General features: G+C 42.9%; 1 protein-coding gene across 2 annotated transcripts in view; it reads right to left on the reverse strand.

Moving 5' to 3' along the window:
- Positions 1-17,500, reverse strand: part of LOC128686888 (serine/threonine-protein kinase 17B) — a 100,071-nt gene that overhangs the window by 59,061 nt on the left and 23,510 nt on the right. The window contains exon 2 of one of the 2 annotated variants that reach the window (XM_070082549.1): positions 12,445-12,462. The exons of the other annotated variant lie outside the window; for it this stretch is intronic. Coding sequence (XP_069938650.1) covers positions 12,445-12,462 — 18 coding nt within the window. The remainder of the gene's footprint in view (positions 1-12,444; positions 12,463-17,500) is intronic. 2 annotated transcript variants of the gene reach the window in all.

The raw sequence follows: 17,500 nt of genomic DNA on the forward strand, positions 1-17,500 counted from the left end.
TAATCTGGGACCACGAATGTTGATATAGTGTTCCCTGTGTCCACTGCACCCCTGCTTTTCACTGGGTTTATTTTGAACTTCCTCCCATATCTCTCGCTCCAGTATGTTATGGCAATGTGTGCAGATTTGAAACCAGGATCTCAAGTATTTTCCAGGTATATATTATCGTGTATCTCTCTCTTCTCCGCTCCTGTGAGTACATATTGAAGCCTTTAAGGCGTTCCCAGTAATTTAAATCCAAGTCTTGCATTAATTCACCTCTAAGCAGCTTTTGGGATTACCCTGTTCAGAGGTCCCAACCCTGTGGCAAATACGCAGCAAAACTTTACTAAGAAAAACTAAACCTTAGGTAGCTGACAGTCTTCTTCAGTTTATTTGCCAGGGAAAAATCACCAGTCACGGGTCGTTGCCGTGAGACGACCCCGCTCAGGTGAGAAGTACACCGAGGAGAATTTATAGGAAATTGAGGTCAGGTCACGCGACCTGACCTCCTTGTTGCGTTAGACTTGCTGCATCCATTGCGGCCCTCGTGATCGCATCAGACCAAGTGTTATGATAGTAAAATTTAGAGACGGGACGATACAATTTTTTTTTTTTTTGTCAATAGTGATACTCAGACTTGGCCGGATACCATCAAATTAGTCGATCCTCACCAATATTGGTACTCTGGCACACCCCTAGTAAAATTAACATTCTATGTTTTATATCTATTTTTCTTCGTAACCAACGACGTCATTTTCAATGTTTTTAAATTTAATCTCCCAATAACTCGTATGTCTTAGCCAGAAGCTCTGGCAGCCATTATACATCACATTATTATTATTGGTAACGCTGAAGCTGTAAGGTCATACAGTACCTAGGCTAGGAAACGGGAGGTAATCAGGATTCATCCCAGGGGAGAGTAACATCAGTTCCTTGAATCTAGAGCCCTTCATCAGCATCAAGGCAGCCCCCTTCTTTGAAGGGAGGAGGTGAAGGGAATGGTGGTTCAATACCCCCAACATTCTCAGACTTAAGCTTGTTGAAGAAGACCAAAGGTGAATGAAATCTTAAACTTGTAGAATGTGGGACAGGTGTGTGGGGTGGAGTTTAAGAAAGGGGGGCTGCTGAAGGGGTGGTAGTGTCTGCTGCTGGGGTGGTGTCTGCTGTGGAGGTTTACCTGGAGATGTTTCATGAGGTCACCGCCCCTGCGCCTGGTCCTAGACCAGACCTGGTTGCTGGCCTGATCGATCAAGCTGTTAGTACCCGCTGCCCACAGTCCAACATATGCACCAAAACCTGGCTGATCAGGAACTCTTTTGAGGACTCTGTCGAGTTCCCTATTGAAGACAACTAGGGATTTGTTGGTAATCCCCTTCATGCATGAAGGGAGGGTGTAGATTCATGGTCTCTCAGTGTGCTCATCTCTCCTCTACTTTTCATTGGAGGTATCTTGCACCGTCTGCCAAAGCCTCCTGTGTTCATTTGTAGTTATTTAGGTTCTTAGATTTGGGACCAATCCCTCCAGTATCTCTCGTGTGAGGATTATGATGCATCTTTCTCGCCTACATTCTGAGGAGTACAGTTTTAGAAACGCTCCCAGTAATTTCGGTGTTGGACTGAGTTTATACTTGCTGTGAGGCTTCTATTGAAGAGAGCCGTTAGTGTACCTTTGAAGGCTTTCGAGAATTTTCCTACTCTCGTAGCCCGCACCTGGGCCAGGGTTTTTTGGTGCTTGCTTGATTAACCATGTTGTTACTGCCGACGGCCCGCTGGTTCCCATGCCATCACAGCATGGTTGATCTGGCACTTGGCAGAGGTACATAATATTCCAGCCTACAGAGAACGAGTGACCACAAGCATCTCTTATTCTGAAGGTTTTAGTTATCCAACATATCATTTTCTTTTTAACTGCGATGACAACATTGTTATGCTCCTTGAACGTGAGATCTTATGGCATTATCACACCTTTGGTTTATGTTCTATAGAGTGATTTGCATCTGTCTTGTACTCCGATGTACTAACTGAAATTTGTCCTCACTGAGCATCATAACGTTGGCAGCCAACATGAAAACTTCAGTTTTTATGAACTTAGGGGCTCTCGCTCTGTTATCTACCTGGAGTGTATTCCGGGGATCAACGCCCCCGCGGTCCGGTCCACGACCAGGCCTCCTGGTGGATCAGGGCCTGATCAACCACTCTCACTGCTGGCCGCACGCAGTCCAACGTACGAACCAAAGCCCGGCTGATCCGATATTGACCAGGTATCGGTCCGGCTCCCTCTTGAAGACAACTTGCATACGGATTCCAGTATCGTTTGCAAAGGATGATAAAGTGCTTTAACGTATGTTTCTGTATGTCAGATATGAGAATGAGAAAAATAAAAATGAAGTGGGGGCGAGTATCGTGCCTTGAGGAACAATCTTTTGCTGTAGCAGCTCCTGATTTCACTATTACTCTTTGGGTTATGTTTATTAAGAGGTTAAATATCCACTTGTCCACCTTCCTAGTTATTCATTTTGTACGAATTTTGTGTTGGTTCAATTATCCCATGGTCGCACTTGTCAACAGGCTTTTGAAAAATCAGTGTATACTACATCTGTATTCTGCCTGTTTTCATGCATCCAAAACCATGTCGTTGCGGTCCAGCAATTGCGAAAGGCAGGAGCGACCTGTTCTGAACCCAAGCTGACCTGGGTTGTGCAAATGCTGTGATTCCGTATGACTGGTAATCTTGCTTCTGAAATCCCTTTCAAAAACCTTGTTACGGTATGTTAGGGCTACTGGTCTTTTTGGAATGTATTCCGGGGATCAACGTCCCCGCGGCCAGGTCCACGACCAGGCCTCCTAATAATTTTTTCAACTGTTTTACTATCACTCTTGTGGAATGAGGAAATATCAGTGGTTTTTAATGACTGGCAAGATTCCACTGTCTTAGTCTTCTCCAAAGAATATTTAAGGCAGGCGATAAGATTTCCTTGCAATTCTTGATGAATATAGAGTTCCACGAGTCTGGGCCTAGGGTGGAGTGCATGTGCATGAAATCAAACGCTTTGAAGTCAACTTGTGGTTACAGTTCAAATCAGAGATTACGGAGATGTCTGCAGTATTTTGCCCCATTCATGCGTTCATTTGGATTGTCAATCTTTAGGCTGATTAGTGGCTCACTGAACATTAAGCCGTACTGGGACCCAAGTATTTCACTCATTCTTTGTCGTTAGTGTATATCCCATGTTTAATCAAAGGCCCGATATTAGATGTTTCTGTCCTGGCTTTTGCATACGAGTATTTTGGATTTCTCTCAATTTCACTTGTAACTTTTACCTGCCTCTCTCTCCTGGACTATGTATGAAGTACGTATTCAATTTGAGTTCAACGTTTTCTAATTCTTTAGCCATTCGTCAGACAGTCTACTGCCTTTGAAGAGTTCTGTTATTTGTCGTCGTCCCCTACAGAGCGCACGCATCTCCATTTCCAACTTACACCTCTGCAACGGTGTCTGGCAACGGTGTCTGGTGCATACCTCTAATGACGGTGTCTACATTTTTACATTAAAATAACTGAGTTTCCTTGCACGGAATATGACATTCCAGCAGGTAATGGAATCTTCCAACTCATTTTCATTAGTATGCGATGGGCAGAGCAGCAGGGATGTAAAGACTCTCGAAATCGAACCCGAGACCTTACGACTGCAAGTAGAATGCTGTTACCTCTTGTGGGAGTGGTGTGTCTGCTGTGTGTGGGGGTGGCTGCCAGCTGAACGAATACACGAAGAGGAAGGGGGGACAAGGGAGGGAGAGGGAGAAAAGGGAGAGGGGGTATGAGATGGGGAGGGGGGGTATTTTGCCCATGGCAGGGTCGGTCCCTAACCCTAGGGTGCACCGCACTGCCGGCCGCACGACCACCACCACCCCAGACATGCCAGCTAGACACCTTGTACAAGGCTTACAGTAATATATTTCATCATACCTGAAGAATGTTTTCTGGAATCAACGCCCGTCTTTTCCGTGGCCAAGTCCCAGACCAGTCCTGGTGGATCAAAGCATGGCCAACTAAGCTGTTACTGCTGGTCCCAAGCAGTCCAACCTACGAACCACAGCTCGGCTGGTCAGGAACTGATTTAAGAAGCTTATCAAATTCCTTCTTGAAGACAGCCATAGGCGTTTCTGGTAATGTCCCTTATGCAAGAAGGGAGGGTGTTGAAAAGTCGTGGACCCCTGACACTTATAGAGGTCTAAGTGTACTGGTCGCTCGCTTACTTTTAATGACAGGTACTTGCACCGTCTGTCATGTTTCTTGCTTTCATACACTGTTTTCGTTGTGCAGGTCTGAGACCAACATCTCAACACTACATTTCGTTAACTTTACTATATTTCCCTACCCAGGCGTTCAAAGATAGCTTCAATTCCTTAGATCATAAACCCTTCACCAGCATCAAGGTTTTCAATAATACCCCCGAATCTTTATGCAAAAAGTGTACACAAATACGTACCTTGCAGCACTGGCGCGCGCACGCGCGAGCACAAAACACACGCACCACACACACACACACACACACACACACGCACACACACACACACGCACACGCGCACACACACACACACACACACACACACACAGTGGACAAAGACACGATGTTCCAGAGATGGGACACAAAAACACGAGGTCACAATTGAAAGCTGAAGACTCCTACGAGTCAAAGGGATGTTAGGAAGTATTTCTTCAGAGTTGTTAGGAAGTAGAATAGCCTAGAAAGTGACTTAGTGGATGCAGGAACCATATATAGTTTTAAGACGAGGTTTGATAAAGCTCAAGGGACAGGGAGAGAGGACCTAGTAGCAATCAGGAGCTATAAATCGACCCCTGCAACCACAAATAAGTGAGTACAAATAGACGAGTACACACACACACACACACACACACACACACACACACACACACACACACACACACACACACACACACACACACACACACTAGCACACATGCACAAGTGCAAGAAAGCATATTTAGAAGCCCGAGTAGGTGTATGTCACTATAATAAACACATGGAGCAACTTGGAATGTAAACAGAGTGGCGGATGTTGTGCTCAGGCTTAGGCTGGGTTACAAACACTTGTGGCAGTTTAGCATATACACAGGCTATGATCAAACTAAATATTAAATATACAGCCAGCTTTATGGTCACTCACTTGAGCACTGTGATGGTTTATTTATCGAAGAATACAGAAAAACACACCATCATAAAACTATATGATACAAAAACGTCTCTATTTGTAAAGACAAGATTTCAGAAATTGCGAGCGAGTAACATTTGCTTGTAAGAGATTCTGGCGTATACACAAATAGTCGGCATATAGGAGAGAGAGAAGCTTACGACGAAGTTTCGGTCCGACTAGGACCACGTGTGATTCTGTAAATGGTCCAAGTCGGACCGACACGTCGTCGTCAGCTTCTCTCTCCTATGTGCGGGTTGTGTGTGTAATGTTCCTGTCACGGTATTGTATCTTTTCCTTCTTTATCTGCTTTATATACCCAGGTGTACTGTTATCTCTTCAGGGCCTTGTTCATATAGCTTTTGCATACCCAAATGTTCCTACGCTACCGTTCACAGAATTGGTATGGAGTACACAATGAAACTAGTCGCAGGGTGGTAAAATTTAAATCTGAAGACAGGACGCCACTAGCTTAAATCTGCTCACATAACTACCAATACTGAAGGTACATACCGAGGTGCCTTAGCAGATCTTCACGTCACAGGTGCGCATAAATTATGTAACCTCGGGGATATGTTACAGGTTATCAAATCTCTGAAGGGCATTTATGCGTGGGTGGAGGACGGGGAGAGGGAAGGTAAGAGGCTGGCTGTTCGTCAAGGAAAATGTCTCCTGACGCGAGTGTTAGTCATAAGATGACCCTCTAAGCAAAGCGTTGGTCCTATTACGGGACCAAGGCCAACCACTGGCTTACCGGTCCGCCCTGTACAAAATTAGCATATTACATTTTTTTCAAAATCTTAGACAAAGAATCCTTCTGGACGCTGCATACGACGTACATGAGGCCCATTGTAACGTATGTAGCCCCAGCATGGAGCCCTAATCAAGGACGTGGAGAAACTAGAAGAGGTTCAAAGGTTTGCAATGAGACTTGTTCCAGAACTAGGAGGAATGAACTATGAGGATATATTGACCCTGGAGGTGAGGATGGTTGAGATGATAATCACGTCGTATACGAGTACAATTCTTGGAACAGAAAATGCAGAGAACAGAAGTACCAATACCGTCTCTAGAACAATTCACAGGAATATTAGGAACTATTTCTTTAGTTTCAGGATAGTAGTGGAAGGTAATGAGCGAGACGAGGAGACAAACTTTTTACACAGCTTTAAGACCAGGTACGAATAGGGCCAGTGAGGTCATAACCCCACTAATGTGGGTCAAGGTGTTTAAGAGGCGGGGTATGGAGATGTTTCTCGTCCCACGCAGACATCATCTAGAGTACGTGCATGTGTACGTACATACATACACCCCCAACACCTCAATAATCTTTAAGACACGATACACGACGAATAACAATCTAATACGCAGCACCAGCATGGAGTCCTCGTCCTTACTTGACAAAGCACGTTCAAAAGCCTAGTTCCAGAACTGAAAGAGTTGAACAAATAAACAAATGCAGGATAAACGATCATTTATTGACTAGTTTCGCTCACACAGTGGGTTTTATCAAGTTGCAAACAAAGACTTGATAAAGCCCACTGTGCGTCTGTATTTATTTTTCCATCGTACAGGTATTTTATACCAATTATATCCACTAAGAGAGTTGCAACTATGAAGACAGGATTAAAGAATTAACTCTGAAAACTTTGATAGGAAGGCGAAGACATGACATGCTAACGAAATACAAAGTACTCAAATTTCGACTGAACAGACAAGGAAAGACCTTGAAGTATGAGGCACGGAGAAGGGATGGGGGAGTCGAGAAGACAGGTTGGAAGCTACTAACCCAGGTAAGCCACAGAGATGAGGAAATGCTCCTTCAGTCTTAGGGTGGTAAGCAAGTGTAATGAGTTTGAGGTTACCTGGAGGTTATTCCGGGGATCAACGCCCCCGCGGCCCGGTCCATGACCAGGCCTCCCGATGGATCAGGGCCTGATCAACTAGGCTGTTACTGCTGGCCGCACGCAGTCCAACGTACGAGTACAGAGGTACTGGTAGAGGCGAACTTCATACATAATTTAAAAAGTAGGTACGACAGCGCCCATAAGGCCTGGAATCTGTACATTCCGCCCAATTTCTGAGAATAAGAGGTCGTGCCAGGAGATGGGTATCAACCCCCCCGCAAACACAATTCGGGTAAGTACACGTACGTATACATACATACCTAGAGTCTGTTTAGGTAAGACACATATGCAACAGTATTTTATACCATTTTATTGTTCATACCTAGAGTCTACCTGGAGGGCATTCCGGGGATAAACGCCCCCGCGGCCCGGTCCACGACCAGGCCTCCCGGTGGATCAGGGCCTGATCAACGAGGCTCTTACTGCTGGCCGCACATAATCCAACGTACGAACCACAGCCCGGCTGATCCGACACCGACTTTAGGTATCTGTCCAGCGCCCTCTTAAAGACAACCAGGGGTCTATTGGTAATGCCCCCTTATGGCTGGTGGGAGGCTGCTGAAGTCTTGGGCCCCGGACACTTACTGTGTTTTCTCTTAGTGTACCAGTGGGCCAAGTCTTTTGCTTTCGTAGGGAGTGATTTCTGTGTGCAGATTAGGAACCAGTCCGTCCACAATCTTCCAGGTGTAGATTATGATATATCTTTCTCGCCTGCGCTCCAGTGAGTACAAGTCAAGTGCATACATACACACACATTATGTATCGTATACACTGACGTTGTATACATACGACTTCCCATGTATGGACAAATGACTTCCGTGTATAGACAAATGACTCACCACGTACAGACAAATGACTCACCATGTACACACAAATGACTCACCGTAAACACAGTAACGTACACGGGAGGTGCCGCCAGGCTGGTGCCACCGTATTGACCTGTCTGACACTGGTGCCTCTCACACCCGCACCTCTGTTGCCCCTGCCACACCTGAGACAGCCACACCTCCGTGCTGGAAGATGCACCTAGCCCCGTGCTAGAATTCAGTTAACATAGTAGAATATACTAGGTAACGTATTAGGAGATACAACTACTTGCTAGGATTACAGCATCCATAGGGAGCAATAAACACGTAGAGATCATACAACGCACGGGGTGGGGGATCGGAAGGCATTCAAACGCCTCAAGGAACCGGAGCATTGATCCAATTCCTTAGATCAAGAGCCTCTCACACTTAAGGGGTATCTTGCTGGGAGATGTAACTATCTTGCTAGCGGATTCAACTATCTTGCTTAGCGGATTTAACTATCTTGCTAGCGGATTCAACTATCTTGCTAGCGGATTCAACTATCTTGCTAGCAGATACAACTATCTTGCTAGGAAATAGGGCTATTATGTTAGTGATTCCGAGTATTATATTCTCACTGCCCAGTCTCAGACTAGGACTAGGCTGGAAAATAAAAGTAAAGAGGATTAAATAACTATTAAGAAGCACATATGTAAACTTGTGTGCATCAAGAACGTACACAGAAATCTGTGAGACTTACCTGTCATCTTAACTAGTTATGTGATGGAAAAAAGATCAACCATCCTACCAGAGTGCAAAAAATATAACATGGTTTCCAATTGACAAGTCGGGAGTACCTCCCTAGATGATAGCTAACAATCAAACTTCCTAGGAGATGCAACTAATGCACTAAGATGCAACAAACTAACATACTAGGAGAGTGACCAGTTTTTGTCCTCAATAGTTGACCTCCTGCTTGAGCGTCGCCTACATACCAGCGTCTCCTTAATGACATCCACAGTTTAAGAAAACTCCCCGAGATGAGGAAACGATACACCACTGCATTCTTTCTCCTTTTTATTTAATCCATAAAGTGGTAAACCCGTGTGGTGTATTTAACGCAAGGAGCTGTAGAGGCTCGAGCCTCCGTCTGTCAATCGTGTGCAGGTATCCGATCTGTAAGACTGTGGGTGATGGCGATGAAAACCAATTTGAATTCTGGAAGCCGTGTTCATAGCTAGTCTACAGTCCCCTGTCACTGGCATCATGTTTTGGGTACTATTTCCGTGGAGCAGTTTCCGCCATCTTTGAATAAAAAGAAATAGTTTTGAACATTATTCCTGCACCGAACCGTATTCCTGCTCTATATAAACAACCGTCAGCTTTAAACCTTATTCCCAAGCTGGAATCGCCAGTTACAAGCTTATTCCAGTTTTGCAGACACTCGCTAGTTTTTAAATATTCCTTCGTTGTAAAAATTATTTTCCTTTTGAAGCTTGTTCATCTGTTGTAGAAATAATGTTAGCTTTTAAGTTTATTCATCCTCGCCTTTGTAGAATGTTATTTATGAAGGTCATTCTGAGTGGATGAAATAAATTCCCGAATTACTTCGAATTCTGAATCTGAATCATTACGAAACTGACCAGTGTATTTTTTGCGATACTATGGAACTATAGAGTAATAACCTATATCAAACTGGAATATTCCGTAACACTACGAAAGTTTACTACGAGACGTAACTCAACGTCACTGACATTCTTTGCGTGTAACACTTATCGGTGACTCCGAGAAATAGACGTCAAGTCTTTCCCAATATTCAAGCAATTACGAATATCTCTATACAATTATAGAAGTAATTAACATGTTATTATAGACAAAGACGAAGAATCCATTAACAAGTGAACGGAAATGTATATTGTGTGTATGTATATTGTGTGTGTGTGTGTGTGTATATATATATATATATATATATATATATATATATATATATATATATATATATATGTCGTGCCGAATAGGCAGAACTTGCGATCTTGGCTTAAATAGCAACGTTCATCTTGCCATATAGGACAAGTGAAAATTTGTGTATGCAATAATTTCTCCCAAATCATTCTGAACCTAACGAAAAAAATATATTTCACTGTGTTTGTTTAGTATTAAATTACTGTAAACAAATCTAAAATATATTTAGTTGGGTTAGGCTAAAATAAATTGTTCTTGTTATGATAAGGTTAGGTAAGTTTTCTAAGATGCTTTTGGAGCAAAATTAAATTTTTTTACATTAACATTAATGAAAAAAATATATCTTTAAACGTATAAGAGAATTTTGTAGAAAGGACTTAATTTTAAACGAGTTCTTGCTAACTGACCAGTTTTACATATTCGGCACGACATATATATATATATATATATATATAATATATATATATATATATATATATATATATATATATATATATATATATATATATATATATATATATATATATATATATATATATATATATAAACGGTGAGGGGGGTCACAGCGAATTTAACAAGGCAAGGTTAAGCTAGAGTACATTAGGTTACGTTACGTTAAGTTTGCCGACATTATCCAAATACAAGCAAATACTTTTTTCTTTATCTCCTACCTCAATCTGTGACCCTTCTTCCGTGACTCTCTTCCTGGGATTTATTTACCTGAATTAGCATTAACAGACTCAAATAACAAGCATCACTCAGCTCAACGCCCAAAGCCAAATGTTAAATAAACTTAATTATATAAAAGTTTGACATCAAACCAGAGTACTAACCAAAGCTTAACTCAAATACACCACAAACACAAGATATTTCTGACTAGTAACAATTAGGGTATATACACAATTAGGGTATATACCCTATTAAGTATATACACTGTGTGTATATACTTAAAAGTGACAAGAAAGCACGAAACAGAAGCACAAGCAGAACAAGAAGGAAAGCGTAGTAAGACTTCCAAAAATCAATACTCTGAGCTAGTGTGCCTGCATGTGTGCGTGTGTGTATTTGTTTAACGGTATACACAGCACAAAAACACATCCCATCATCTCAGCTGCACCGTGTATTTGTTAAGTACCGGATGTTACCTTTGGTTTAACGAACATAAACAGATGATAAAGTGTTTTTTCCAGCCCAACTTAATCTCTATTGTGGGATTACCTGGTCTAGGATGCCCTGACCTGGCTGCACTGCCTAGCATATCATATCTAAGTCTAGTCAAACTGTCAAGTATCTAGCATAATCTCAGTGTGCCTAGCATAAAATATATATTATGCAGAGTATATATTTACTGGGACTCGTTTCAATTTATGGTTCAAGGTTCTGGTCGTCTATACGTAAAGCGTTTATAGAAGTCCACCCTAACTTTATATAAAGGCATCTAATATAGCGTAATGGTTAATGGAGTTTATAGCTTATGTAATATACTTGTAGTAAATAAAGATATTATTATTACCGACAACACTAAGACTGCAAATATCGTTTTCACTACCAGACAAGAGTATTTTAATGCCTAAAATAGAGATTAAAGTAAATTCTCAAAATATATACACAGAAAAAGAACTCTGTGTACATACCCTTTGTTACTAGTACAGCCTAGAGTGAAAGATATATTGCTAATATATAGCAAATATACGTTACTATTACAGCCTAGAGTGAAAGATATACTGCTAATATATAGCAAATATACGTAGGTAGAGCAACTTGTGTATCAGCCAAACCAAGGATGGTAGATGGTACTGTAAAGACCTATAGTGGTAGTTTAAGATGGGTTGGAGGGAGGAGGGGATATGGCATCTCTACAGTGATTAACCTAACTGTTATTGAACTTAACCACGTTAGCTATACGTGTTCTTTAACGTTAAGTACCATCAGCTGGGAAGCGGTGCAGCATTAGTAACGATAAATAAAGTGAAATTGGGGTGAAATATATGTAATAAAAAGGTAGTCACAGTATTTAAGAATAAAGGCCCTTATGTAATCATTTTATTTAAAACTAAGACCCTTCTCAAGATTTAATATAAAATATACGAGAAGACACACTTCCCTCCTTAGACCTAACAGAGGTGATTGACTGCTCAGTAACATTTCAGATATTTCCTATAAAAAGCTAATGCTCTGCTTGTGGCTAGCTACATCATGATGACAGCAATAAGAAATGTCAGCAATAAGAAATGTCAGCAATAAGAAATGTCAGCTGGAGGGATGAGTTAAGAGCTTTTTTTATCCTGATCTTATCGAAAAATTGAATCTGCTACGTTTTCAAGAACTGCAATTTGGTCCTGGTTTTTCCAGCAGATAATTTTGGTAGACTATAAGCTCCTCGGTTATATAGTTTCCAAAATAAGTTTACATTTTCGGTTAATCTGTTGTCTATTAATCTTACCGGGATCATCCCTCCCCATGGCCTAGTCTCAACCAGGTCTTCTAAACAAAATAAATATTACATTAATAAGAACTACTGAGCAGCCCACATAATGTCAAGTGCTTACTGAGTGGTAGAGCAGCGTACAAGTAGAATTTTGCAAGATTTACCTGTCGTCTTGTATGATCCTGAAATAGAAAAGAAAAGCATTTCTGCCATAGCAAAACATTTAACAGGCTTTTGTTTCACATTCATGACAGGAGGGTGGTACATACCTGGGTGGTTGCTGCCTATCAGCCTATTACCTATGTTTGAATCTCTTGTGTCAGGAGGGTAGTACCTTCCTGGATGATTTGGGTCTACCAGCCTATTACTGCTTCTTATAAGGTCTTATCTTGCATATTTTTCCTATGTAGTCTTAATTTGCACGGTCATTTGTCACATGTTCTTTCCAAGTACTTACATTTTGTAAGGACTTCTGTCACCTGTACTTCCTATAAACAGACCATCTTGGTTCTTCCTACGTGCTACATCTGTATTCATGTCTTCACGTGTGCTTCCTTCCTGCTGGCGTTGCTCTTCCCCCTAGGGAGGCAGGAGGCAACCTTCACTTCCTCGTGACCATGGTAGCAGCGTATAAGGTAAGCAGACATTGAGCAGCCTGCCAGCCAGGCTTCCTGTCATCCATCGCCATATTTGTTGTCGTATTTACACGCTTGTGCTCCCTTGACCCAACACCCCAGATGTTGCGCCCCTCTGTGTGTACTGTCTGTTGGGTTGGGTTCCAGCTCCTGGACACATGTGTGTATTCACCTAGCTGTGCTTACAGGGATCTAGTCTCGGCTTCCGGACCCATCCCTGTGCGAACTCACCAAGTTAATTTACAGGAGTCGATCATCGCCTGATTTTGCATTCTAAACATGTTCCTATTCGTCATGCGAAATCCCTTAAGTATTTTGTATATCGTAATCATGTCTTCTTTTCTAAGGCCATTAGGTTCAGTTCCTTTAGTTTTCCCTCGCCTCAATTCCCCTCAGCTTCTCGACCAGTCAAGCTCTAAGCCTCAAATTTCTTAAGATGTCCGACCAGGTGTGGGTTCCATACTGGCGCTGCTTACTCTAGGGTAGGCCTTACACGTCATAAATATAGTAGTAAAGGATTCTTCAAGGTAACCCTCAATCTCTACCACTCCCTTTCTCTCCATCCTCCGATCCTTCCCTATTACACCCACCCACCCAGTCCCCCCCTCTTTATCTCCCCCTAATTTGCACGACCTTGCACTTGTGGGCTGAACTCCGTTATTTAATCACCCTTTTAGCCTGAACAAATCTTCCTGAATCCGCTCTACCTTCTCCCGTTCTTATTCTTAGCTTCATGTCATGGCCAAATAACAACATGGAAGAGTAAATCCTCTCTGAAAATTAATTTACGTATTTTAAAAATAATCATGATCACGTATCAAGACTCGTGATAAATTTTCCTTACACCAGGTTATAGAAAACCTAGTATGGAAGAAAAGTGTCAAATACAGCAAATGGGAGGAGGTGTAACATAAATCCAGAGATAAGCAGGGGTGCGGTGGGGACAATAAGGGAACACTGTATCAACATCCGTGGTCCCAGACTATTCAACATCTTACCAGAAGATATCAGAAACACGGCTGGACAAGTGTAGTTTTCAAGAGGAAACTGGACAAGTATCTTCACTAGGTGCCTGATCAACCAAGCTGTAATGGATATGTGGGGCAGCGGGCCTCCAGCAGCAACAGCCTGGTTGACCAGGCGAGCATCAGACGAGCCTGGCCCATGGCCGGGCTCAGAGTAAATATACTCTCGAAATTCTTCAAAGGTATATATCAAAGGTAATCTAAACGAGATTCAGAAATGCAAACACACGTATCCTGAGTAGCAAAACACAAATGAGGGCGTATTCAACAAATTCAACTTTGAAAATATATTAACGGGAACAAATAAATCATGTCCCGCTGAAATAAACATGAAGAAAGTATAATTAAGAAGTATATGAAACTGTCTCAAGGTCTCAAGAGGACGAGCTTAATGGCACTAGAAGTGTGCCCCAGACACATACCATTTGGAAAAGAGAAGATGCAAGTTAGAACGAGAACGATGCTCCATCTACATGCAAAAACGAATAATCGCACAACTTCTCAAGGTCAGCAGACGTTCTCAAGAGGAAAAAGAAACTCTGGTTCGAGAAACTGAAAACAATGAGACATAACCGAACACATCATATTGAGCCCAACAGAAAACGAAAACAAAGAACCAATACTCAAACTGAAAATGTTATTTTTCCTCGCATGATAAAAAAACGAAATTAAAAATCACATTTAGTATTGTGCCCTTGCTAAAGAGATGGCATCCTCTTTGAAGATGGCAAACAAACGAAATACTGAAGGCAATATGTAAGCCAATAAGCACTACAACCTGAAGAGACAAACTCTTGGCAAAATCTTCAACATTTCTGACATAACCTTGACCCTACCTCACTGAAGAAGCAATCGACAGCACGACCACACTTGTAGAGCTCCACATGCATAAATAAAAATAAAACACGATCACAAGTTTTCAATATAACTTGGAGACTGTATGGACCTTGTACAAGTGTCCTACTAACGTACTAAAAAAAATGCAAAAAACTACAGGCTTATAGTGCAAACGTTACCGAAATCTTTAAAAGAATGCTAATAACATGGGTTCAAACGTTTACATTATGTTGCTTCTGCCTCTCGTAATTGTGTGTGACCATGATGTAACAGCTACTCCAGGAATACTGTTAGCCTTGACAATGTAATTGATGCTTAAATAAATTCCTAAGAATTGAGTGTGTGCGCACGCCCGCGTTCGTGCACGTACGTGTACTCAGATGTGGTTGCAGGGGTTGAGTCATAGTTCCTGGCCCGGCCTCTTCACTGGCCGCTACTGGGTCACTCTCCCTGCAGAATGAGCTTTATCATACCTCTGCTTAAAGCTATGAATGGATCCTGCCTCCACTACATCGCTTCCCAAACTATTCCACTTCCTGACTACTCTGTGACTGAAGAAATACTTCCTAACATCCCTGTGACTCGTCAGTCTTCAGCTTCCAATTGTGACTCCTTGTTTCTGTCCCCTCTCTGGAACATCCTGTCTGTCTGTGCGTGTGTGTGTGTCTCTGTGTCTATGTATCTGACTGTATGTCTCTATGTGTCTGACTGTGTGTGTCTGACTGTCTGTTTGTCTGTCTCTCTGAGTGTGTGTTCGTGTAAAGAAAACAGAAATATCGCACCCAGCAGGATTCGAACCCAACTCGTCTGCTCTCTACGAGTTAAGCAAACTGCCAAGCTAGCTGTAGCTTTGTGGTTAAAGCGGACCAAGTCATTCTCAACGCAGAAACAGCTGGTTCATAGACTAACCTTGACTGTCAAGAGGCAGTGTGCGTGCAGACAGGGTGCGTGTGCGCGTTTGTGTTCGTTCCTTCATTCTTGCGTGCCTGTGCGGGCTTGCGCAGAAATTCTGTGCATGTGTGCAGATACAGTGCGTGAGCGCTTGCCTCAATGCCTGCGTTGTGTCAATGAAACCCTTGTGTTTACAAGTGTGCTTGTGTACTTTTTGCCCGTGCGCGCGCGCGCGTGTGTGTGTGTGTGTGCGTGTGTGTACTCACCTAGTTGAACTCACCTAGTTGAGGTTGCAGGGGTCGAGTCCAAGCTCCTGGCCCCGCCTCTTCGCTGGTCGCTACTAGGTCACTCTCCCTGAACCATGAGCTTTATCGTACCTCTGCTTAAAGCTATGTATGGATCCTGCCTCCACTACATCGCTTCCCAAACTATTCCACTTCCTGACTACTCTGTGACTGAAGAAATACTTCTTAACATCCCTGTGATTCATCTGTGTCTTCAACTTCCAACTGTGTCCCCTTGTTGCTGTGTCCCATCTCTGGAACATCCTTTGTCCACCTTGTGTGTGTGTGTGTGTGTGTGTGTGTGTGTGTGTGTGTGTGTGTGTGTGTGTGTGTGTGTGTGTGTGTGTGTGTGTGTGTACACACACAGGCACGTCAAGAAATTAGAGAAGGTGCAAAGTTTTGCAACAAGACTAGTCCCAGAGCTAAGGGCAATGTCCTACGAAGAAATGTTAAGGGAAATCGGCCTGACGACACTGGAGGACAGGAGGGTCAGGGGAGACATGGTAACGACACAAAATACTGCGAGGAATTGACAAGGTGGACAAAGGCAGGATGATTCAGAGATGGGACACAAACACGGAGTCACAATTGGAAGTTAAAGGCTCAGATGAATCTAAGGGATGTTAGGAAGTATTTCTTCAAAGTTGTCAGAAGTGGAACAGTCTGGAAATGACGTACTGGAGGCAGGAACCATACATAGTTTTAAGACGACGTTTGATAAAGTTCATGAAGAGAGTGTGACCTAGTAGCGATCAGTGAAGAGGCAGGGTCAGGAGCTATGACTCGACCCCTTCAGCCACAAATAAGTGAATACAAAGAGGCGAGTACACACAATACTGTTGTATATTAACATCTCCGTTCAAAGCAGGTGAAATTGCAGACCTAGAGAGTGTACAGAGAACCTTTACTGCACGTATAAGTTCTGTCAAGCACCTTAACTACTGGGAACGCTTGGAAGCACTTGACTTGTACTCGTTGGAACGCAGGAGAGATATATATATAATAATCTACACTTGGAAAATCCTGGAGGGAATGGTCCCGAATCTGCACACAGAAATCACTCCCTACGAAAGTAAAAGATTGGGCAGGCGATGCAAAATACCCCCACTTAAAAGTAGGGGTGCCATTGGTACATTAAGAGAAAACACCGTAAGTGCCCGGGGCCCAAGACTGTCCAACAGCCTCCCACCAAGCATAAGGGGAATTACCAATAAACCCCTGGCTGCCTTCAAGAGAGCTGGACAGATACCTAAAGTCAGTGCCGGATCAGCCGGGCTGTGGTTCGTACGTTGGACTGCGTGCGGCCAGCAGTACAGCCTGGTTGATCAGGCCCTGATCCACCGGGAGGCCTGGTCGTGGACCGGGTCGCGGGGGCGTTGATCCCCGGAATAACCTCCAGGTAGGTAGACACTCGCCTAGCCTAGATGTGGATGAGATCTTGGATTTACATAATCCTAGCCCCTTCGGCCTTATCCTACCTGAAACCAATTACTGACTACTACTACAGCACTACCCCAAAACACTTGCCACTTCCTCATCATCTGTCCT

The sequence above is a fragment of the Cherax quadricarinatus genome, chromosome 7, assembly GCF_038502225.1.
Source record: "Cherax quadricarinatus isolate ZL_2023a chromosome 7, ASM3850222v1, whole genome shotgun sequence".
NCBI classification, from domain to species: domain Eukaryota; kingdom Metazoa; phylum Arthropoda; class Malacostraca; order Decapoda; family Parastacidae; genus Cherax; species Cherax quadricarinatus.